This window comes from Hydractinia symbiolongicarpus, chromosome 1 (genome assembly GCF_029227915.1).
Source record: "Hydractinia symbiolongicarpus strain clone_291-10 chromosome 1, HSymV2.1, whole genome shotgun sequence".
Lineage (NCBI taxonomy): Eukaryota > Metazoa > Cnidaria > Hydrozoa > Anthoathecata > Hydractiniidae > Hydractinia > Hydractinia symbiolongicarpus.
The window spans coordinates 22,270,223-22,294,927 of NC_079875.1; the positions used below are offsets into that span (position 1 = coordinate 22,270,223).

Consider the following 24,705-nt stretch of genomic DNA (forward strand, 5'->3'; position numbering starts at 1 on the left):
CGTGGTGCAAGTGTGGAAAGTGTAAGATAATGACGAGCGAAGCGGAGTGTCGTTGCTATTGCGAGTTAGAATCCGCGAATATTTTTAATTTGATCAGTGAGTTTTGATATGTAAACGTATTCGAATTAGATAATAGCGCATGAGTTCGATGAATGACGATAAAAATGAAAAAATCTTTTAACCTTCTTCTTTTTGTTTTTTGCTTTCAAACTCAGTTCTGAAGTCAAAGAACTCGGAAGTAAAATGAGCTTCGCAGATCTTAAAATTCTTTGGAGGCGTATCCTCTCTCTTGATCAGTTTGATCCATATAGTTCGTTGTTTTGGATCTTTGGGAAAGTTGAAAAAATACACCTTGTTTCTTTTGGTGGTAAGTGGGCAAGAAGCCATCCTTATTCGTATAAGCTCCATATTAGCATAACAAAAGAATCTCGATTAACATTTTTTATCGCATTCAAATCTTTGAAGACAACAAGGACATCGAGATAAAAAAAAATTGCTCAATGAGTGTTTTTTTTGTCTTGGCGGTACCAAACACATAGATTGTGTTATATCAGAGCCGGGTTGGAAGATCGAGCAGAAATCCCCCGCGGCGAAGTAGAAAGTGGAAAAAAAAATTCTGCCATACAAAACACAAACACTAGCGCAATAAAACATATTATATGGGCCGCATGAAAACATAGCGTGATAACGTGTCGACGGCCCTAATACTAGAAATTAAAAAAGGTTGCAAAACATTACGCAAGTTGCAAGAAAAATTGAAATTAGCCAATAGTTGACCCTAATGCTTTTTGTTTCTCTTTGATATAATGCGGCGAGGTGCTAACATCTTTTACTGCAGATGATATCTGGGAATACACCAAAACTGAATATCATTGGCGTAGAAGACCCTGGGGACGAGGTTGTAAAATAAACTCACCGCCGGAACAACAACAACTCGTTGTGCAAAAGTAGTGATTTTATGGCAAAAATACAATATATATATGCGGAATATTTTTTTTCAGAAGGTACGAGAAATTTAGATCGCGCGAAACTAAACAAAAGCGATAACTAAGAAATTTCGTAAAACCTCTTTTTCACAGAATTATAAAATTAAATATTGATAATAATCACAATATTGTCAGTGGTGGCCGACGCAAATCCAGCATTGATGAAGCTTGTTTTAGCGCCAAAAATCCATGCAAAGTTATACTTTTATAAAGTTAAAACCCTTATTTTTAAAGAAATGCAGTACTTTGAGTTGTACAATCCGTAGTGTGCGAAAATGTCACGAATTAAGGGGATGCGCGTCGTAAGAAGGTACACTCTTTCAACCGGAAAATAATACTTGGAACGCAGATAATAATAGAGACTTTCGCGTTAACGATTTCGGAGATGAGAAGGCGAACGAAGCAGCTTGTGGGTTGTTTTTACGTAAAAATAACGGCACTAGTTATGAAATGAATTTTGTAAACTCACGGAAACAATAAACAAAAACAAACAATCTACAGAAACGAAAACAATTTAATAACTTTATCAAGATTTATAAAACAGCTTCAAATTTTTGACAGAAAAACAATAACAACACGGGATGTGGTTTCGCTTTCTTCTTTTTATCTCACGTATTGAAAGATAACATCTCTCGCTCTCATTGTACGCAATCTAACAGAAATTTAATGGGTTTTTGTAGCTCAAATGGAAGGTTTAGCACTCTGGAACCGCCATGTTGTCCCTCCTGGAACAAAATTGACAGGGTAAATTTATTGGAATAAATGAGGCTAACCACGTAAAATATAAATCACTACTTTTTGTGGCCAAGACAACATAATTGAAGGCACTCTTTTCCATTTGGAAAGTACAAATTGTATTTAACAATTTGCTCAAGCTTGCCCTCATACTTATGGCATTTTTGGCCAGTTGACACGCACACTAATCTACCATACTGAACACAAAAGTTACGAAAAACACAAAATTTGGTTAAGGTCTATTATGTGGTTTCACATTCTTAAAGGGTCATTCAAGAGTAGTTTTTACGTATCATAACTTAGCAATACCACATTATTGTAAGCTCATGAAACACAATGCAAAAACATAGGGTCGTAAAGAAAATGATGAAGCCCTAAATTTTTTGCGAAAGTAGGTAAACAAAGTAGAATTTCCAGATAAAGGCACCATTTGATAAAATAGTTCAGATTTAGAACTATGTATCTGTGTTAGGTCTGTAAAATACACGATAATTCAAATTAGCCGATAGCCGTTTTCTGATTGCTTGAGTGTACTTCCCAGTCTTTCGCTTCCGGCAAACGGAAAATCGGGAAATAACGGGGGGGGGGGGGGGGTACGAAAGACGGGGGGTAGTGGGGTACAAAGCCTATTTACTGGCATTTTTAGTTAATATTTATAACAGCTGCTTGGTCCAAACTTATTTGTTCTGTTAGACAAGAAAATAACCCACCTTTTCGTAAAATAAAAGTCATATTTCTTTGTGCTGATTTTATATGATTTTTTTCTATCGAAATTTTGAGAATCTCAATAATTCTCTTGGTATACTTCGCGTAGCAAACGTGCTCCACAATTTCGCTTCGCTCGCGAAGCTCAATTGCTTCGCAAAAATCTGTTCGTTCCGTTTCCCTCTTAAAAACCAACCTTGATCCTAATTTCTAGCGCTTTTGTTCAGGCAAGAACGTATAGCTAAACAAACTGTATTTCATAACAAAAATCACCTAATATTACTTTTTCATTTTTCAAATTGTTTCCGATGAGTGGATAGCGGGGACGAAAAAACCTTAGAAAGTTTTTATAGAGATAGATTTGAGTGTTAAATGTTTTTGATCAGAGACTCTGAGAACACCCATTAACTAGAATCATCGTGGAAAGACAAGTCAAGCATATTTTACACCACTACAAATCTCCTGTTATAACGAGGACAGGCGAACTTGCTGATTTTTCCTCGGGCTACTGATTTTTAAACTATTCTTTTTGTGTTTTCTAAAGCACACATTTCCTCGCATAAATACCTGGTCTAAAACCTGAAATTTAAACAAAAGCCTGGGCGCTTAACATAACGCGCGATTTTGGAATTAGGATACCATATTTTTTAGCTTTTTTGTATGTATAATAAAGAAATCAAAATCCACGGCGATAGAAAATTAAAAAATGGTATCCTAATTTCCAAATCGCGTATACTGTGATGTTTTAGCAGTTGAAAATCTTCTTGCGTAGTTTTTCAATAACAATATATAATTATTATTATTCTGAAAACCGTGTCACATTTTACCCGAACATATTTTGATTACAAAACAGAGAAACTTTAGTAACCCTCCTGCAGAAACTTTAGTAAATTAACAAAAAAGATGGAAAACGAAAATCAATTAAAAAATCAATTAATTAAAAATCTACTTTTCTTTTTTTAGCAGGAATAAAATAGACACCAAAACACTAGAATGTGCATTTATAGTATTTCTGATTCGTAGCATTTGTTTCGACGACAATAAATTACAAAAAATGTTGTCTACTGAAATTTTACTTTTTTACTTGAGCATAAAAAATGAGCGCATTTTTTTGTAGAATTAACCATTAAAATTATTTCCTAGCAGAAATTTTGGGATCGAAGTTAGTCGTGGAGTATGCTCTTTAGACATAAACAAAACAGATGAGCAGATTCAACTTATTAAAACATATAAAGACTAAAACCACAGGAAATATTCTTTGTAAATAAATAGGTTTTTTAAAGGCAGAAATAAAAGAATTTTAAAGAAAATCAAACCAACAATATATTATATTACATTTTCATCTCCACCTGAAACGGGTGAGGAAGGAAACCGGTGATCGACACAATCATGACTGGAAAAACAATGTGCACTCGATGAAGAAATTGGTGTTTTTTTAAAAAAAGTCTCGTTGCTTCGAGAAATCTCTTCTTTGTCCGTTGAGGGGGCGCTGTCACTCGCTGATTTCACCTGGCGTTCTGATCTCATTGATTTGACTGTGGAAACATTTCGTTGATGTAAGTTCATATTAATTTCAAGGCATTTGAGAACACATTTTAGATCTTCAACAGCACCCTATAAATATATATTTATTATAATAAAATTAATGAGATCTTTTTTGGGGGAGGAGGGTTAAAAAAAACAGGAAACCGCAGTCGAAATTACGCATACAGTACAAACACGCACACGTGTATGTTTTTCAAAACAATGTGGGTATATTAGAGATCAAGATTTTCATGAAAACAAATTCGCTGCGTCCTTGATCACTCGCATGTCCTTATATTTTTTATATATCTGGCGTGGATGCAGGAGAACCGGTTTTTCACCAGACCAACTAGAAGAGAGTGTTAAAACTGCTAATGCGCGCTAGGGTCAAAATAAATAAAGTTAAAAAAAAAAACAAAGCAGGGACTGGCCTGGATTTTATTATTCTCATTAAAATTTTTAAGGAAGCCCAGTGTCGAACGGGCATGAAACACCCAAATAGCAAACATCATTTTTAAGTCCTTTTTACTAAAAATTTAATTTGTTAACAAAGTTTAAATCTCGATATCTGCAAAACAATTTTTGCTTGATACACTCTACATTTTATGCTGAAAGGTACAAGCATGAATATTAATGTTCTGGACATACTGAGCTCTCAAACGGTGTCTAGAAGCGCGACCAATTTTTCGACATAAATTCAATAAACCGTTTTAGTACTCAAGTAGAGCAAATTTGTAGTGTGATTCTCCGAATTTTTTTACTTTATTTTTTATCATTCTATGACCAAAATAACACTATTCGATATGAAATTTATCTGGCTTTTAGAAAATACCTACTTTTATTTCGCAGTTTAGGAAATATAGACAGTATCCTCAATAAACACGATAATAGGTGTGACACCTATTATCGTGTTTTTCGATTGGGTGCCCTACTGTCCAGTGGAGGATTCGAAGTATCGTATGTATTAACATATTCGTATATTAATATATACCCTTGGCTGTTAGTCGTGGCACTGATCAAACTTTCATCACGCTTTTTTGTCACATCGATGTTTACCATGTTGCTTTGTTTTCATCAACGAACGGTATTATCAAATCATGTCACACATAGCTGGTCCTAATTCAGTTAATACAAGTGACCGTTTGCATGTCAATCTCACTATCCAACTTTCTTCCTTAGGATAGAACCAATAGTAAATGTCGTAAACGAAAGGTCTTTTGCGGATGTCATACCAAATCACATTGGCAAAAAGTAAGGGTTTCAACGACAAATAGATCTATACTTAAATTTGGATGAAGAACTAGAATGGTTGAATAGCCTATTAATAAATTGCGAATAACGATCTAGCAATTGCCAAAAAACTTTTATTATTACATTACTTGGAGAAATAAATTGTGTTAAACCTAAAAAGGAATCTAACATTTTTCTTTACCAACAGTTAACACTTTTCTAGTTAGCTAGCAAACATTTTACATAATTCAGTCTGGTACCGCGTCAAAAATTATTTTAAAGTCATTGATTAACCCGCTAGTAAAATCATATAAAAAGTTACTATCAGATACAAACAACTATCGCGGAATAATGACGAGATTACTGCCAACTATTATTATTCAGAAATCACTCTCTGTATTGTTTTTTTAGAAATTGTTCTTGCAAACGAAAGTTCTGGTTAAAGAGACAATCGAGCACTATAATCACATCAGGGATCTATCTTAGCAACACGTCTACAACATTGACACTAAACGTCCACTTTTGACAACAAATAATATGGACGTAGGAAGAATCATTTGGCATAGGAATACTGTAAGTACTTTTATGACGACGATGTATGCAACAATATCATGGCTAAGGTCGGTTATTGAGGAATGTAAAAGAAATGGAAACAAGAACCAATTAAAACTTAATTTCTAGAGTCTATCCTTTATGAAATTTGACAACATAATGATCAAGATGAGACCCGCTATCATTAAACAAAAAGAAAAAAGCAATTTAGTCTACTTGGCTTTTTATACCCCCCAAAAAAACAGTTCATCTCACCAAGAAACTTTACTACTCACCAAAAAAAACACTTAAAAAAAATATTTTGTGCCCAAATTCAGTTAATTTTTACAAAAATGCTACTAATATTTTTTTTGGAAAATCTAAAATGTGCAAAATATCAAAAAATCTAGTAAAAGGGTCTGGAGAAAAGACGAACGTAGAAAAGGATGCTAAAATAACTATTTTTAGCATTTAATTGTAGGCTAGCAACCAGATTTTTCCTGCATATGAGATCAAATAAAAGTTGTTGATAATGCTCTGTACTAACATTTTTAGACCATTTATTGAAAAAATTAATGATAATTTTTAGAGATATTAACATAAAACACGTATATAAAATTATCCACTTTATATACAGCATTAAAATACATTTAAGAATAAAACATATAAATGTTTTATATAAGTGTTTTATGTTAATATTTGTTTTTGGTTGTTAAAAACAGAATTTTTTAGAGAAAAACTTAAAAACTCCCCAAATTTAGATTTTTTCAAAATATAACTAACTTTGTGTAGATCCATAATAAAAAAAAACACTTATATAAAACATATAAATGTTTTATATAAGTGTTTTATGTTAATATTTGTTTTTGGTTGTTAAAAACAAAATTTTTTAGAGAAAAACTTAAAACTCCCCAAATTGGCGCTATTATGATTTTTTTTCAAAAATTCAGAAATATAACTAACTTTGTGTAGATCCAGAGAAAAGCTGTGATGTACGTACGTGAAAGGACCCTAATTCATCGGTCACTTTGTTATCTCCTGTCCAAAAATATCCTGAAGACCGCCGCCACCACGAAAGGGTAAAAATATATTATAATACTGTGTGATTCAATTAAAAAAACAACCGTATGCGATAGTTTATACATGCCTTAAAGTTGGATACGCCTTGCATGTTGGGTGATGATATATCCTGATGAATGAGAGAAAGATTCATGGCGAAAGAGGACACTGCATTGTGTAGTGATTCACCTATAGTCCTATACGAAAACACATGAACCATTTATAGACAAAAAACAATGCACAAAAATGTCGGCGTAAAAGCCATGTTAGAACTTCGGAAATATCCAATAGTTGGTAGACATACATCTTTTTCATAACCATATCGATTGTTAGCATCAAAATTCAAACTTTCCCTAACTTGTTAATCATTGAAAATGAAAGTAAAAAATATACTCACAGCATTCCTATTGTGTCTTTTCGTATGTGGTCCATCAGAGTGAATGTTGTTCCAACTTTTAACTATTCAAAAATTCAAAGATCGACATTTTAACAGTTTAAGGCTGTTTTAGAGCAGAAAATATGATCACGTATGCGCTGACTGCTTAAGCACATTACAAGCGCAAAATAAAGACAATTTTGATAAATAAGCAGGTAACATTTCCCTATCATTTTTGCACATATTAAATCAATTTTCTCGCGAAATATTTTGCATTACTTACTAGATGATTATATCCTCAGAAAAAAAACAACAGACATATTTTTAAGGGAAAAAATCCAATCTAATTCAAGGGTGCATTTGAGCTTATTGACAACTAAATGTTAGCATCAAATAAATGCCTTGGGGAACTTTTAGTTGAACGTTTATTAAAAAAGTGCGTTTAATGGATTCAAATATTCATTCTTGACATATTTTCATCATCAATGGACGTAAAATAAATTGTTAAATGAGGAAATAAAATAAGCGTCTCTTTTCGACCGAAGAAGTGGGCGTTTATTATTCAGGTGTTAAATATTTTATTTTTATTTTTTCGAACTCGAAAAAGTGTATGCATGGGGATTTTTTATAAACTTTCATTCGCAAAAGTTTGTCTTAGAAATGGTATTATTTTTTCAGTTGCGAAAGTAAAATCCAAAAATCTTTTGTCCTCATAAAACTTTTTACTCCTAAATCATTAAATTTGCCTCTACATGTCTAAATATAAAAATTTGCTGCCGTTGTAAAAAACTTTTTATACACTAAATTGAGAGAGGGTCATTCGATACAAAAAGACAGATATCCGGTCAGTATTCTATTATGAGGATAAATCACGTGAAAAATAACTAATTTGGTGAAATCGAAATTCAACGTTGAATTCACCATTTTTTTGGAAAAAAAACGTGTTATGTAACAGAATATATATCTTCCTTACAAGTGATATTACGAGGTGCTAGTACTGTTTTATAGGTTACGCGTAACAAGTACCTGTTTTAAAAAAATTTATTGCCAGGATAACTGTGGGTTTGCAAGGATTTACCCGGATTGAGAGAGTATTTGTTTTCTGTGGAAAAAAGTGAAAAACTCTGAGCTTGCTGTGATAGCTAATACACAATTAAAAATTTCTAATTTTTAAAACTTTTATTGATAAAAGATTTTTATTATTGAATTTATATCATCTAAGCTCAGTTGCAATTAAAACATTCTGGTTAAAGGGTATAAAACTTTATCCATAATGCTATCTAGCATAAAAACTGTCAACATTTGTAGCGCATCCCGCCTTATTCCTATTGTGAAAAAAGTTTAGACTAAATTTCGAAAAATTATCCGCTGAAACTGCCATCAGCTATAAAAATCCGCATTGCGTTTGTATCATCCCACACAAATACGCAATACATGAACCCACCTTTTCGTCGTATCCAATGCCATGAGCCTTGCAAAGTTGAAAAAATACGCTGTAATGAAGGTTATTTAGGTTGGTATGGTGTAAGTTCGTACTCAACACGCAATAACGTGGACTTTTCTCAGCTACCTAAAAATGTGAAAGGTTAGGTCATTAGGTAAAGTGAAACTAGCTGGTGCAACCCCCACCAAAAAAACCGAATCGGTAAGCAAAGAGAAGAGAGTGTGGTAACTTTAACACATGATTTGAATCAGTTATAAATGTTTCTATGCGTGTACACTTTATCTATAAAATATTTAAAAAACTTTAATATGGAAAATTGGCCTGTTTTTCTAATGATGGAGCTTTGACGATTTCTTGGTTGGAAACATAAAAATGAAGACTAAAAAAATTGGCGAATTAAGACCTTTGATTTTTCCCTATCAACTTTCTTCCGTCGTGAATTGTAGGCAGTGCGCATTGAAGTAATTCCATCCACATCAACTTCAAACGTATTCTTCATTACATTGAGATGACCATTGGTTAGCACTGTCATCCAACGTATCAACGAGTAACTGCTATTGTATGACAAACCCAATCCAACCGCCCATAGTACTTGTGAGTCCTAAAAAACGAAGGCAAACTCGATCTAAATTCATGAACAGCGATTTTAAATTTATATGCGTACAAGTACGGAAACTACCGTTTGTGGATCGATAAACGTAACAAAATCAATGGAACAATATCCAACAATGCCACGATTCTTGCACGCACAGCTTATGGAATTGACACGAGAGTTAATGACATCAGCTTTGATCGATGATTGTGGTATTGTGTGACCCCAACAGTTGTACCGGGACGTTGAATGAATCTGGATATTAAAGGCAAGATTAAAGTGAAAGAAAGGGGCCTTTACTGTCAATACGATGGCTTATTTTTGGCATACTTAGCAAAGAAGATATAGATTTACTATGTTCGCGATACAAAAGATCTAGGTTTAATTTTACTAAACTAAAAAATATAGGTTTACTATGTTTGCGATACAAAAAAATATAGGTTTACTATGTTTGCGTCACAAAATGTATAGGTTTAACGTGTTTGCGGCACAAAAGATATAGGTTTAACATGTTTGCGATAAACGAAAGTTATAAATTTAATATATTTTGCGATACTGTGTTTGCGTTACAAACTAAAACAGACTATTAAAAGGTTTGAAATGTTTTACCTGATCAGCCACAGAGAGTATTTTTATTTCGCCATCAGGTTCGATTAGTACATTAGCAGTTATAGATGTGGTGCTGTCCGATGGTGGACACGCTTCGATAATTCCACCTAACAAAAAAAACAAAGAGCAAGTACATTAGTACAGTTTCGACCTTGAAAAGTTTACGGCATACAGGTTAATGATTTATACAATGATTATTTATAAAAATTGGGATAACAGTTTTGTTAAAGCTTATCCCCTACAAAAAATAAGTTGGTTTCATATGATAGACGTTGAAAAGTTGTCTATCGTTTCATTTTTTTTGCAAAATCTTTATTGGTTTCCCAGATAAAAGCTAATTATGAATTCATCGATTAGTGCTCTACCGGTATGAATAATAATCAGGGTAACTAAGTATTAATATTCACAGAAATATGTTCAAAATATCAAACTGGATAGGTGAAAACATATTTACAACACCACACACCTTGATAAACCCTTCAAACAGCATCTCATTTCTCCTAACATAATACCATGCATTAATTAATATAATCATGAAATCTTGATAACCGATCAAGACACAATTTTCTAAGCCGTTTCATATGAAGCAACTTGTTTTGTCACAGGAGGCAAGCTTTAAGATATCAAAAGAAATGAATGGTAATGCAAAAAGCTTACCTTGGGCCAAAAAATGTGTCAAAAATTCACCCCACGTTGGATAGACAATTTTATTGTCAGGAGTTGCATAATTCATAAGAATTTCTGGAATTTCCAACAAGATGGTATTATATACTGACTCATACGCCCATTTTTTATTCCATTTCTCTCCATATCGCTCCTCTTCTTTAAGGGCATACTCCAAACAAGAAAGATAGGGTGTGACATCACAATAAGCTAAAACAAAAAGTGATTAAAATGTTACTCTCCAAAGCAATTCAGGATATATCCGAAAGAACTATCAACCTATTTCTCTCGCCCAACGTACCAGTTCCACGCCCATCGACCTGATTATCCATTTTAAACAACCACCTTGTCACGTTCAAATTTTCCGTTACAAGTCTGGCTAAGGTTTCGTAGATCTATAACAAAAAATATCTATAAAAATAGACACATTAAAAGGGTATTATTGGAAAAATATTTCTAAAAATAGACACATTACTGCAGTAAAAAATTATGTTCTGTGACATCTGCTTAATTTTGGATCGGACTTTATTTGTCAATGGCGCAAAATAAATTTTTAGACCAAATTCAATTGGGCGACAAAATAAAATTAATTCAACTTGACTGCGACAAAAATCCTATAATTAATATAATTTACATATGTACAGCTGTGGGAAACAGAAATAAAATATGTTATAGATAGAGCAAAAAAAACAAGTGTAACATAACAACAGCGACGGAAGAAAATCCTAACTCTGATGTGGCATTAATTTGTCGATCAAAGTTAAATTAGGTGTGGATTCAATTTAGGGATGACAAAAAAAATTTGGCGCGATTACAGATTACAGATCGAAAAGATCAATTTCCCAAATTTTATTCATGTCGAGATTTGTATATAATTAACGAGTAACATTTACTTAAGCAAGAGTTAGTTACCACTAAAAGAAAACATTCTAGTTGCATCTACTTGTTCAAGGGATTATGAATCCAAAAAAAATTATTTACTTAAAATAGTTTGTTCTTTAAATTTTAAAATATATGTATATATTGTGATTTTAACAGATCTTTTTCGCAAATCGCCACAGGGTTTCAAATGACCAATATATAATATACAATAAAATTAATGGTTGTAAACAAAACATACGACGGCCTACCTGTTGCATGCTGTAGACATCATACTCACCAGGCGCACAGGTGACCCCTGCACTTTCAAAGATACGTCGCACACCCGACTTCATTGAATACAACTGCACTAAGTCAGGTTCTGTACCAAGAATTGGAATGCCTGAAACATTAACTATGATGTCACCAAACACATCTTAACTTGCATCATAAACACAAAAATATAATGTACCTAATTGTTCCGAAACAAATAAATCATCAGCATTCATCATTCCAGGGACAATGTACGCTTGTTTTCCTTTTATTAAGCCTTTAATTCTAAATAAAAGTATCTTTTTAAATTTTAGTACCCTTAACCTTGATGTTGCAAAAAAAAATTTTTTTTAAAAAAAATCCACGCAATGAAAGTTAAAAAAATAACGAAGAAAAGGACACTTGCTTTAAAAACAATTAATAAAGCGAAATGCATTCAAGTGCGCTGTATTGTTTCTTTCAACACGCATAAATTCCTACAAACCTGAGAATCGTTTTCGTACTGTACTTTAATAATGTGGATAACGACAGATTGTGTTGCTACAAAAAACATACGAGTTTACAAAGATACTGAAAAGAAATATAGAATACACCAGATGTTAAAACCACATACTGGAAACTTATCAAAATGATTTGGAGTTATAATTTTTAATCTTTCTTTTAAAGCATTGTAATCTTGCCCAGTGGCATTTGAAACAACATGCAACAATTTCAAGTAGTAGTCTTGCAGCTCTTCACTTATTTGTATCGGACAAACGTAGATCACTTCGGTGTCAGGATCTAAACAAATAAGGTGGAATTTAAAATAAGGTACACTTTTAGGGAATTAATTTTGCAAAAACATTTGATGACGATTTGTTTCTCAATTTATACTATTTTTTCAAGGAATTTTATGTAGGGTATATAAAGTAATGACTACTGAAGTTGAAATTCACATGCAAATTGTATGTAGTTATAAGTAAGTCAGAAGCAAAAAATTTCCGCGAATTTCAAGAAATTCCCAATGATTTAAGTAAAGTAGTTCCCGTCCTCAGATGCGGCAGAGTAATATTGGAAGTGGGAACGAGAACAAAAGTAGTACATTGGAAAATTACGGTTTAAAATCATGCTACACTCCAAAATCTCTTAAAGATCATATGTTTTGTTGCTTTAGGGCTGCTGTGATTATGTTCAAGAACATCCAAGTTAATATTGCCAAGCTCCGAGGATTGTGTTCGTATTCTAAATTGTTCTTATAAAAAAATAACATTTCTCAACGTGAATTTAGATGAAGTACAACTTGGGAAATTCTATGAGAAGTATCTTAAAGATCGAAACAGGCTTATGTGTTGTACCAAATAATTTTCTTATGTACAAGTTTTGTCACAACTTTTTTCATTTTCTTTAGTGAAATCATGCACACGACTGTCAACATTGGTAAATATAAGTTAGCTATGCCAGTTATGACTTTAATTATAAATACAAAAAAAGATGTTTAGTGTTCCCTTCCCCATAAAAAAATATCTTGTAGACATCAATATCTGGAGTAACATCACAGGTGCTTCTTACAGTTTTAAACTATGAAATCTATGAGCATGTTTTCAAGTTGCGCATGATTTATAAATAATAGACTGAAAATAAAAACTGAGGTGAAATCAAATTTAATGAGTATCACAACTAGAGCGAAAAGAAAAGCTGCAAAAAGATGTAACATGATGATATAGCAAGAAAAAGATGTACCACAATTTTTGCAAAAAAATACAGATTTTGTAATTCATTTCATGCCATGGATCCATAAAAAAAGACAACAAAGTCAAATTAACAAAGTAAAATGATAATGATCTAGTATCCTGCTTATCAAATAGGATACGTACCTATGACGTCACAGATTCTACCAATTTGATTATTTTGAAGGGTTGAAATATTATGCAGACTGTCGCGAATTACAGTATTGTAGCCTAAAGTGAACAAACGCAAGTCACCATGAGTTTAAAATCGAGTTCTCAAAATTGAAGTTGCAGTGAACGAAGGGAAAGTACATTATAGCTAATAGTTAAAAAAATACCTAATGAAGGAATGTGTACAATAACTCGTTTTGAAGTCTTTATTTTCTTCCAGCTGTTTTGAAATTCCTAACAACGACGCTATTATAGTCACAAGAAAAAAAATAAACCAAAATAAACCAAATGCTAAAAGTAAAAACAACCAGGCACCTGTGCTCTTTTGCGAAAGTTTTGCAAGTAAACAATTTGGTTTTGCTTTAACACTGATCTGATCATAGTCATTTTGCATTTCATCATCCACGTAAGTGCAATAATACCTAGTGATGAAGAAGGTTAATACTTTATTTTTTGTGTGTAGAAAAATTCGCGAAATTAGGGAATAAACTTTTTAGGATTGCTTTAAAATTGGACACGCTAGTAATTAAGTTAAAATAAATGATGAGAGAACAATCTAGATCTAATTCGAGTTTTAAAAAGATACCTTTAGATAAACGAACTTCGAAAAAAGACCGAAAATTTAAAGAGAATGTGAAAGCTTTTGGTTTGCTTTTCTTCTTATTTTTTTCTATTTAAATAATGTAGCACCTTAACCTAATAATACTGCTAACTTTTACCAGCAAAGAAATAAATTAAAAATACCAAAACATAGTCGAATAAAGAACCCCAATTTTACTAAAACATAAACAAAGATGGATTGTTATGACTAGTTAAGTTCTCTATAACATACATGACTTTTGAGATCAAGAATACAGTCTATGAACCAAGCATATGCCCTATTTTATAGGATCGTCTGTTTTATCCTGTTCGGCAGAGCACATACGAAGAAATAAGAAATGAAGGATTTATCACATGGCACATGTCCCTCAAAATACAAGACACCCATTTGGAATTGCATAGTATTTGCAAAACGATAAAATTTTCCTGCCTAAAAAGAGCGAGATAACACAATAGCTTTCGTTGACTGTACAATTAGAAGGAAAATAAATATTATAAAACATTAAAAAATAGATAAAAAAAAAAGAGAAATAAAATTTTGAAGAAGAATTATTTTGTACATCAAAAACATAACATGTAGTCAAAACGGTTTCTAAAAACGGTTGTGAAGAAAGCAATGAAGGAAGAGATTAGGATGTTTAAGAAGACGAAAAATCAAGATTATGCCGGTATGATAAAACGAAGGATTGTCTGAGACTAGGAAATAGTACAAAATTGAGTTTATACACAAGGAGAACAAAGCCCCTAAAAATATATGTAACACGATCTCAAGTGACAAACTGTTGTGAATGAATTGTTAGGACTGTGAAAAGTGTCGTATTAGCAAAACAGAAAGAATGCTCAGAACATGACTGCATGACCCCAATCATGATAGCAATAATAGTCTCGGGAACTAGGGCAGGAACCATCTTGCAGAAGCCGGGCATGGTATTATTTTTAGTGACGCGAAATATTACACAGAGAAAGTGAAGAAACGTAAATTAAAAGAAACTCTTGCAATAAAAGAAAATGGCAAGAAACTATAAACAAAAAGGAAGGAATAAAAGCAATATCTGAGATATTGGACAATCACAAGTTTTATTTTTTTATTCATTTAAATAAATGTGGAAGTATAGAAAATAAATTAGATTTTAACTGCACTTATAAGCTTAACTATTACAACATGTTATTTTATACAATCTGATGCTGTTCTTACATAGCTGAGAAAGAAAATTTAGACAAAAAAAAAATGGTTTTTTACTCTAAACAAAAAACCAAGTAGTTAAAAAATACCTGCAGCCCACTTCCGTCTACGGTATTCTAAATAAGCAGTGTGTTTTCTGTGACAGCGCCATGTCGACTAAGATAGAAGATTTTCATAATATGATGAGCATATTTCAGCATGATTTTATTTGATGTATAGGTCTCAGAACACAATGCTTTGTTGCAGACATAATTATTCTTGAAAACATCTTTTATATGTTTTTGGGTTCAAGATTTCTTAAAATTAAATTCCCTTCAAAAACAATAAAAAATATACAAACTTGAATTTTTATTGAAGCTGCTTCAACACCATCTGGAGCTATGTATCGACGTCCCTGGAATTTTAATTACTTCTAGTTAATGACATAAATTAAATACAAAACAAACAAAGTAAAAATTTGCATAAAAAATTACTGGTATAAGGATTATGCACTCCACGTCTTTGCTATTTAGTACACACATTAGTAGGTCCTGAAACAAAATCAAAACAAAACTCAGTTCAACACAACCTTTTGTTAAGTAATTCGTATCAGTATTGTATTTACCTTGATGGTGGGTTTGGGTCCGAGTTCAAAAAACATAGCAAGATCAGCCAGTCTAAATAAAATATCATATTTGACTACAAACAAAACATGCAACATTTTTCCTTGATCGTATATAATTACCTGTCACCATCAATAAATGCAATAGGTATAGAGTAATCCAGCACGACTTTCTTTAACTTTAAAAGCAAATTTGATACACTTTCCCATGATAAACAATAATATTTTTTAAACTGTAGAAAATCTTGGGATGATGTATTTACCCGACCATTTTGAATAACAAATCTATGAGGTGGTCGATGTGCTAAATCACTTGCTGGTGTGGACATAGGTGCAATCGCTTTATTTATCTAAACATGATCATAATATTAAAGTTACGTACGCCTTGAGCACTATCTCTTAATAAGTATTTTACCTACCTTATGTTGGTCCATGAGCTGCGTGGAGGATGAACGTAACGGAGAAGATTTTTCAGGTGATTGCATCTCCTTGTTGTAGAATCCATCTACTGCATCTATAATGATCAGATAAACATTTTTTGCGATGGTAGTTTTTTTTTAAATCCTTCGGATGATCTCAAAATTTGTCATATTTTAGATCCTTTTATCAATCATGATTTACAAAAAGTAAAAAATAGTTTTTCCTTGTATTCAGTAAGAAAAAGGAATCTAAATAATAGGTTTCAATATTATTCAGCTTTACCCTGCTCACTGAAGCAAAAACAAGTTAAGTCATCTATAACGTACTTGACTTTTAAGATCAAGAATACAGTCTATGAAGCAAGCAACCAATGGGAATACGTCACACACGTAACGTTTGAACTATTCAATATCTGTTTTTTACAATACAAGTTAAAACACACACATAGAAAAAAGTTCATTTTCCAGCAAACAGTATAAATAAATAAAAAAATATAATAGCGCTTCATGGAAGTAGCCTAGGTAGTTCAACCTTTAACTTGTATTTTCCCAAACTTTCCTAATAAAGAACAGGGTTTCGGCATGTAAGAATCCTTCATGACTGGACACATTTAAAAAAAGGAACAAATTTGAAAGTACATAGCAAAATTTTTTTTGTCTTCTACTGTTGGGGAACAAGCTTAATAAAAATTTGCTAAATAGAGCTAAAAAATAGGAGTTCATTAACGTTGTGTAAAATACGTTTACGGCCCAATAAATAGCATTACATGGCAGATGCTTTTATTCTTAATTAAATGGTCATATTTTTTACTGTTTTGGAGATGTAGTTGTTGCAATACTATTCTTTACCTAACAGCTTATTTTAACTTTTATTTTACAAGAAAAAGCAAAATTCATACCATGAGCCTACTAAAGGTATTTTCTACAGATTGCATAAAAATCAATAAGACATTTTCATATACCTTAAGACTTAACACACGGGAATACGAACAAAACAAACATAGCTGCTAATGTCCCTGGTAAATATAATTAGACATTTACCTAAGTTATGCTGATGTTGTTTGCAGTGTAAATCAGTGGCATCTGTAAGAGATGCTTCATCGAATCTAACCAAAGCTAAGTTATATTGAGGTTTTGACAGGTTCCGTCCCTTGTATTGTTTGGCATCGACAGGTTGATGAAGAACCACTTTTTTTTGTTGAACAGGTAATGGAGTGTTGGATAACTGTGATGCAGCCTATTAAAACAGTATGAGACTTCAAATTAATATATAAACTAAATAAAATATAAACCCTTGGAAAATAAGCTAACATCATTTCTCAAGCCAAATGGGCAAAACGAAACCAATGTACGGCCATGCTTTTACTTTGCGGGGCTAGAAACAAACCTATAAAATATATTTAGGATATAGCAGTAATAACTTTCTTTTATTTACATACAAACTTCATTCTCTTGCATGTAGAGTCAATTTAAAGGAAAACTCCAGTGAAAATCAAGTTTATTCTTTTGTTTTAGAACTGAGTGTAAGAAAACTAAAAGTAAAACTTGGACAGGTGCAATTTCATTTAGGACTGGACCCAAATAAAACAGACATAGGGCAGCAAATAGGACAACTATCAATTTATTTAATGGTTGTTAACAGTCGTTATCATTATTGTTTGTGATAATAGATTTTAACAAAAAAACATGGAAGCGTTTTTAGATCTGAATTGGTTATTGGATAAAAACATCTTGTCCATGTGGTGTAAAGAATATAGGTAAAACTTGATGGTCCAAACATGTAACAAGAATGTCTTCAAAGTCCAAACCAGCTAATCAAGTTAACACAAATAAAAGACACTTAAAAATTTTAAGTTTCAGAGAATATTTAAAGAAGTAAAGAGGTATTATATGTAAAGTCTGCTCACCCCAATTCTTTATAGTCCTTTGAGATTTTACATAGTGGTTCTTTTGACTTAACAGTGTTATATGTGACATAATTTGCAATTTAGCATGATTGTTAAAATTTAGGCTGAAATTATGGCAATACACTCCATATTTTGCCATATTATGGAAGTTTGAAGAGTAATCCTAAGCGGTAATTTCACATTTCTCAGTATGCCATTGCTAATTGTTTATACAGCATTTAAAATTTTAAAAAATATAAAACGAGTATAGTTTTGAACGCCTAAATGAAATATTGCACTACTTAGTTTATACCTATATCAATTTTATATAACAAGTTTTTATCTTGGAATTTCCCGAATTTGCTAGAGTAAGTTAAAGATTTTACCTTCTTTTAAAATATTACTGGGATTTTACAGTATTTTACAGTATATTACAAATTTTTGAGACCTGAAATCTATTAGTTAATTCTGTGAAATATTCTGCATTCAAAAATATTTCCCACGTTGTTTTTTAAAGAAAAGGAGAAAATCATAAAAATTTCAGCCTTCCTATTGTTTTTACTTTTTTTCCAACAATTTTCAGTCTTATTGTTGTTCTTATAAAATTGCTCTTATAGAGAAAATAAGTACATGTAATTAAAGTTAGCTATGATTTAAAGTTACAATAAGAATGGAGAATTGAATTTTAAGATTTTAGAATATTCAATGATTTTGTTATCTTTTTCAAATTATCGCTAATGGCGGAAATCTTTAAGCAACAGGGCTTCTTGTTTATTTTTCCTTTAACCCAATTATACCAAATTATATTTTTTTATATCAAATTTTTTTTGGCACACAGTCCACATGCCTACTAAGAATCAAAGTGGCAATGACAACATGTGAGAAATTAAAGTATATATATTATTCAATTAGGAAAATGGTCTATGACCTTTAGTTTGGGACATCATTTGCCATTTCTGTGACGTAACAATTAATTTTTTACCTTGACTAATTTTTTATTAAGCTTTTCTAAAACTGCACAGATATTCATCACTTAAATGTAGGCACTGTGCCCCCCTTTTAGGGAGACATGGGCTGAAAATCCCAGGTATAATAGGAGTAACACATTACAACACACCTTTTCTTCCACACTATTAGCTATGTGTTTCATATTTGCTCTGGTAAGAGTTAAACCTGTAATCTGCTGTCTTTCTTTTGAAACCTGACAAAAAAATATCTAAAGGTTGAATACACACTTATTTAAATATCAATTTTGTTAAAATGTATTGTATTCTTAGGGAAGAGTTATTTAGAGTGATGATTAAAGCATAAATAAATATTAAAATAAATAAATATCAAGGATGTTAGTAGTCATAGTAGAGGCAGTGCAAATACTGTGGTATTTATATTATAATATCGGTAATGTCTGCCTGTCTGTCATGCAAAATGGTACCACAAGTAACGAGACGCATGCAATAAGGTTATATAAAGGGCACAGCATGAGCCTGACCAACAGTGAAATTTCCTGAAAAAAACACATATGCATTATTAGTGTTACTATACTTTAGCTAGCACATTTCAACAAATAATGGTTTGAACTATATTAAAAGCTAAAGCTATGATGAACAAATATATTTCATAAGAAAACACCTTCATCATCAAACCTGGATAAATCATGTCATCTTCCACTATTTATAGCTAGCTAACCACCATTTATTAAAAACATGTTTATTCATTTATTAAAAACATTAAAAACATGTTTTGTTGCTATTATGAAGATAATTAACACCAGTCAGTTTGTTATGTGCCAAAAGAATTGATTTTATAAAAATTGTGTTAGCAGGGCCGACAGTGAATGGTGAGCAATCACACTTGCACGTACCCACAAATGCCACTATTTATTTAGGTGTATGATGAAATGCAGACCATGTCTTCTATGTTGTCCACAAGGTCAAATCCCACATTATCAATTGTGTATGTTAATACGCAATCACATGACTTCCGTTATACTATTCAATTTTTTTGTGGTAAATGCTACTCTACTCTTTTTATCTTTGTAATCACATCGAGCATATTAAATTGAGTTGCTTCTGGTGATGGAGATATATGGCAGGCATCTCTTTTTGGTGTTATTGATATATTTATTTTGCAACATAGTGCTAAGGATCTAATAATCTAAAACCATTGAGGGAGATGATTTTGTGACATCTGGAGTCAACCATTTACAAAAGATAGCATATACTCTGAGAACTAAGTCAGATTTAGCACCTAATAATTTTTCTTTTAAGAAGACAGTATTTTCTGCAATTCTTTAATGCTGAATCCATTTTGATCTCCCAAACAATTATTTCCATCAGGGCTTAAATTGATCCATATTATAATTAATAAATAGCTCCCAAAGTAAAGTAAATTTACTTTCTCCAGCTAATCTTCCCTAAAAATATTGAATGCTGACGAAGTGCTCAACACTTACCTCGTTTTCAAGAATACGGCCTCATTTTGATTTACGTCAAACTGGATATGGAGAATGAGGTATTATTCACAGGTTAAATGGAAATATAAAATTAGTATCTTACCATGTTTGAACCTTGATCTTCAAAGGGTAAAGGGACACCGTAATATTTATTTAAAATAGAGCGTGCATCTGGTCTGGTTGGATTGATTATACTTTTTAATTTTTGCAATGCAAGAAACTAAAAAAGATAAAATTAACTAATTATCTTTAACACATGTAGATGAACTCTGGCAATTCATGTTGGCATTTTTTGACAGAATAGTCAACGTATTTTTTATATATGTGTCGGCAATTATTGCCAACAGTGACATTGCACATGGGAAGTCCATAAGACCTGTTCCATAGAATCGCACATAGCAAAAAACAAGTTTTTTAGAGCGTAGTTAAGTTGCCTCTTACAGCAATGCATAAAACATTTTTACTATTAAAATCTCTAAGCGAAAAGTATATTGACAATATCTTGAGCTTTAACTACATCATTAAAAAAAGTTTATAACCACTTGTGGTTAAATTATGTTGGAAAACACTGAAACTTTAAATTGCACGTTTTTTTTTTTTTTTCTATGTATTTTCATTGCATATTATTTTATATTTTTAATTATTATAAATATAATTTGTAGTAAAAAATAAATCATTAATAAAAAAAACAATAAAAAAGCTATTTCACTTTCCTGTTTTTGTTTTAAATTTAAGGTAGGTAACACATAAAACTTTTTTTTTCACAACCAAACCTACACATTATGCTAAAATAATAAAACACTACATTGAGATAAAAGTTTTATATAAATTTAAAATGATATAAATATGTTGATACAAAATGCATGAAAATAGTGAGTTCATCAACACTGTTTAATTCAATGCCAAAATTTTGCCAACGCGGTTTACAAAACTTTTAGTGGTCTAGTGAGTGCAAATATTGTGACAGAAATTATGTACCAATACTTAAAATAATGAATCACAAAAGACATAGAGGCAGTGATTTAAAATATTTTTATATATCACTGTCCAAAACACAATAAAGAACCTTTTGTCCAGGAGAAACATTCGACGTTTTGCTCTTAACATCACCACCTGGTTGGGGCAGAGCAAGCAAGGGTTTTTCATCTGATGGATCATTCCTAAAATCATTTATTTTATTACAACAACAAGAAACTCATTGGTAGGGTTAGACATCAATATTAATGAGAGTCTCACCTTGTACTTACTTTATCTTGCCAAAAAACAGATGAAGCAGTCAGTGTGGCAGGTTTGCTGTTAAATTGAGAGATAACATTTTGTCTCTTCTTCTAAAATAATGACAAAACAGGAACTAGTACGTTCCCAAAAAGATATACAATACTTATTTTTCACTTGTCAATTTGTAAAGGAGTGTATGAGATTAGTTGTTCTCCATAGATTAAAAAATCAAGTGTTTGTCTCTTGGTGTATTAAAATTCCAAAATGTAATTTAAAAGAGATATACTTTAAAACTTAAGAATTTTTGCTAGAAACTCTTCTGATTCCAAATTACTAGTTTTTGTGTTTTGATGATGATGCAACTTATTGAAATAACTTATTGATGAAATGAGCACATCTTTTGATGGCATTGTTCTAATTAAAAATGTGTTAATTCACTGCAAGTAAACTTATGCTCTTTTATCAAAAAACATGCAAAGTATTAAGAAACATTATACATTTCTTTTTTAAAATCAATGTATAATGTTTGCAAGGCTTTCTGTAACTATTAAAACCTATCAAGGAAAAATAAATAACCAAAACGAAAGTAAAATAAAACCAGGACCCACCCCTTTATGTACATAAATTTAAAGGGAGTCATAAAAGGTGTATTTTAAATTGGCAAATTATAACGAAACATCTGCCTTGCATTTACCTTTTTGAGATATCCAAATTCTACTTGGACAAATGTTACAACTTTTTATGTTTGCTTTAAATTACACCATGTCCTTTCAGTACAACTCTTCTGTAATACCACGTATTTTAGCAATTATAAGAATAGGAAATTTCAAGCTCAACATTTCAGGATAATCCACATTGTGTGGAATCCCAAGGGTATTAAAACCTTCTGTTACTTAAAAATTTAACAGTAGGTAGTTAAACCTTTTTAACTGATATAGAGAATACTACAATAGCTTAACCTCCACAACTTTCTCACCAATAAATATAAAAAAAGATTAAAGTCATTGTTGTAACTGCAATTTACCTGAACATCATATTCCATCTGCTCAAAAAGTGACTTAATTCTAACATAGTCCACAGATGAATCATTTTTTAATATATTCAGAACATTTTGCTTCATTTGAGTAATATCTTGCTGTATCTGAAAGTAAAATTTTGTATGAAAATAAAAAATTAACTAATCATTTAAGACCATGGAAAAATCCACATAGGCATAAGAAAAATGGAAAAGATCTCTTAATTAGAATTTTGACAACGTCGGCAATGACTTGCCAACATGAAAATTTTTTGCACCTATTGTCAATAGCTTGAAACCCTGGTTAAAATAATGACCATTGGTGAAGGAGATTTTGGAGTTTAAAGACTCTTTTACTGTCAATAAAATAAATTAATTTGCAAAAAACAGAGATATTGAAATATTGAGGTTTTTAAGGTATTCTGTTCCAAAATTGGCCTAATTTTGGTCCCAAGTGTCCTGTACCCATGCAGAAAATGATGTCAGTTATTTTCACCCGTTTCCAAGTTATTTAGCCTTACAATTAAAAGTGCACTGAAATGGCTTCACCAACTTTCATAATTATTGATGTCATTTGTGATTACATAATATATAAATGGCGAAAAAACAAATTAGACTTATTTTTTCAAATTTCCCCATTCTTACAGAGGAAAAAACCATCTCCTTTGGAAATTTTACTTGGCTTGGTATTATAAATTACAGACAAACTTTCCGTATAAAAGTAAAAAACAACAAATAACTTTGAAAAAATACTATTACTTACATTAGTTAGCACATCATTTAAATTTTTGTTATCCACATGTTCAGACGTCTTTTTTTTAGTTTCCACATCTTGTAAAGCAGCTGCTATATGATCCAGCTTCAGTTCAGCCATTACAGACAAATTCCATGGTCATCATAATATGTAAAGAGATTGATATTTATACTATATATACTGTTTAAAAGAGAAATTTATTACTCAACCTTCCCTACCTTTAGGGCTTTTACAATTACAAACAAACAAGAACAAAACTTTAAAAATTAAAATTCTGTAAAGTCACTGACACACACTTGGTAATATAGCTTTCTTGGATAGTACCTGAAGATGTTATCAGCAATCAATTACAGTTAAAAGTGCAATTGTAAGTTGCTATACTTGAGATTTGGCAGGTGGGCACATTGGTGCGACTCCTTAATAAGAGGTAAAAAAAAAAGAGCTGCCCTTGACAAGCATGCACCTATTGGTTCCTTCTTCCAGCCTTTAAAATCAACAGTGTAAAAATAAAAAAAATAATGTCTGTGTTAATTGGTATGGTTCATAAGTGAAAACAACACAAAGTAGTGGTAGAAATGTATTCTTAAATAGTTTGCAGTTATATTTGGGTTATGGGTTGAGGTGCTAGGGCTTAGTTAGAAATTAAGTACTGAAATAAATAACTGACATTGTAACAGACAAGACAATTGACAAATTACTGACATTGTAACGGACAGACAATTGGCGCTACATGCCTTAGACAACAGACTCTTGACACTACATGTCTATTATGGTGAGTGTTTATCATAACAGTTGGCACATGGCCTTCTTTTTACTGCACCATATGGCTACTGGCTTCTTTTGACATTTTGACAACCGACTTTTGACAGTACATGACAATTAATGACAATGACAATGGCACAGAGATGGTTGATTCTGCCTCTGGACTAAAACCTTGGTGGGGTCTATCAGCCAAATGAAACTTAGCCCCTCTACAAGGAAATCTTGAGGCTTAATCAAACATCGACCATCAGACCGCGTCGCCCTGCGCCGTTCATTCAGTCACCATTCACATCAGGTCATGTGTCAGGTTGTTCTTGTCCTCATTCCATCACACACGTTGGATTTACTTGTCG

At 31.9% G+C, this 24,705-nt stretch overlaps 1 protein-coding gene across 2 annotated transcripts; it reads right to left on the reverse strand.

Annotated features, from left to right (window-relative positions):
* Window positions 1–3,724: 3,724 nt before the first annotated feature.
* LOC130646303 (IQ domain-containing protein H-like) lies at window positions 3,725–23,790 on the reverse strand. 2 transcript variants are annotated; one of them, XM_057452480.1, is made up of 29 exons: window positions 23,600–23,790; window positions 22,846–22,962; window positions 21,840–21,931; window positions 21,670–21,763; window positions 20,707–20,823; window positions 19,269–19,352; window positions 17,307–17,502; window positions 16,266–16,360; window positions 15,970–16,196; window positions 15,850–15,901; window positions 15,719–15,775; window positions 15,586–15,639; window positions 15,335–15,401; window positions 13,778–13,884; window positions 13,630–13,696; window positions 13,439–13,522; window positions 12,199–12,365; window positions 12,070–12,125; window positions 11,785–11,870; window positions 11,585–11,715; window positions 10,756–10,849; window positions 10,449–10,664; window positions 9,792–9,898; window positions 9,270–9,437; window positions 8,994–9,191; window positions 8,591–8,716; window positions 7,168–7,229; window positions 6,859–6,967; window positions 3,725–4,040 (listed from the first exon to the last, which is right to left on the reverse strand). In XM_057452480.1, the coding sequence occupies exons 1-29, from the start codon at window positions 23,708–23,710 to the stop codon at window positions 3,753–3,755; spliced, it is 3,429 nt and encodes a 1,142-aa protein (XP_057308463.1). In that variant the 5' UTR covers window positions 23,711–23,790; the 3' UTR covers window positions 3,725–3,752. The 2 variants fall into 2 exon arrangements, with proteins under 2 accessions (XP_057308463.1, XP_057308468.1); XM_057452485.1 differs by lacking the exon at window positions 19,269–19,352.
* Window positions 23,791–24,705: the final 915 nt, after the last annotated feature.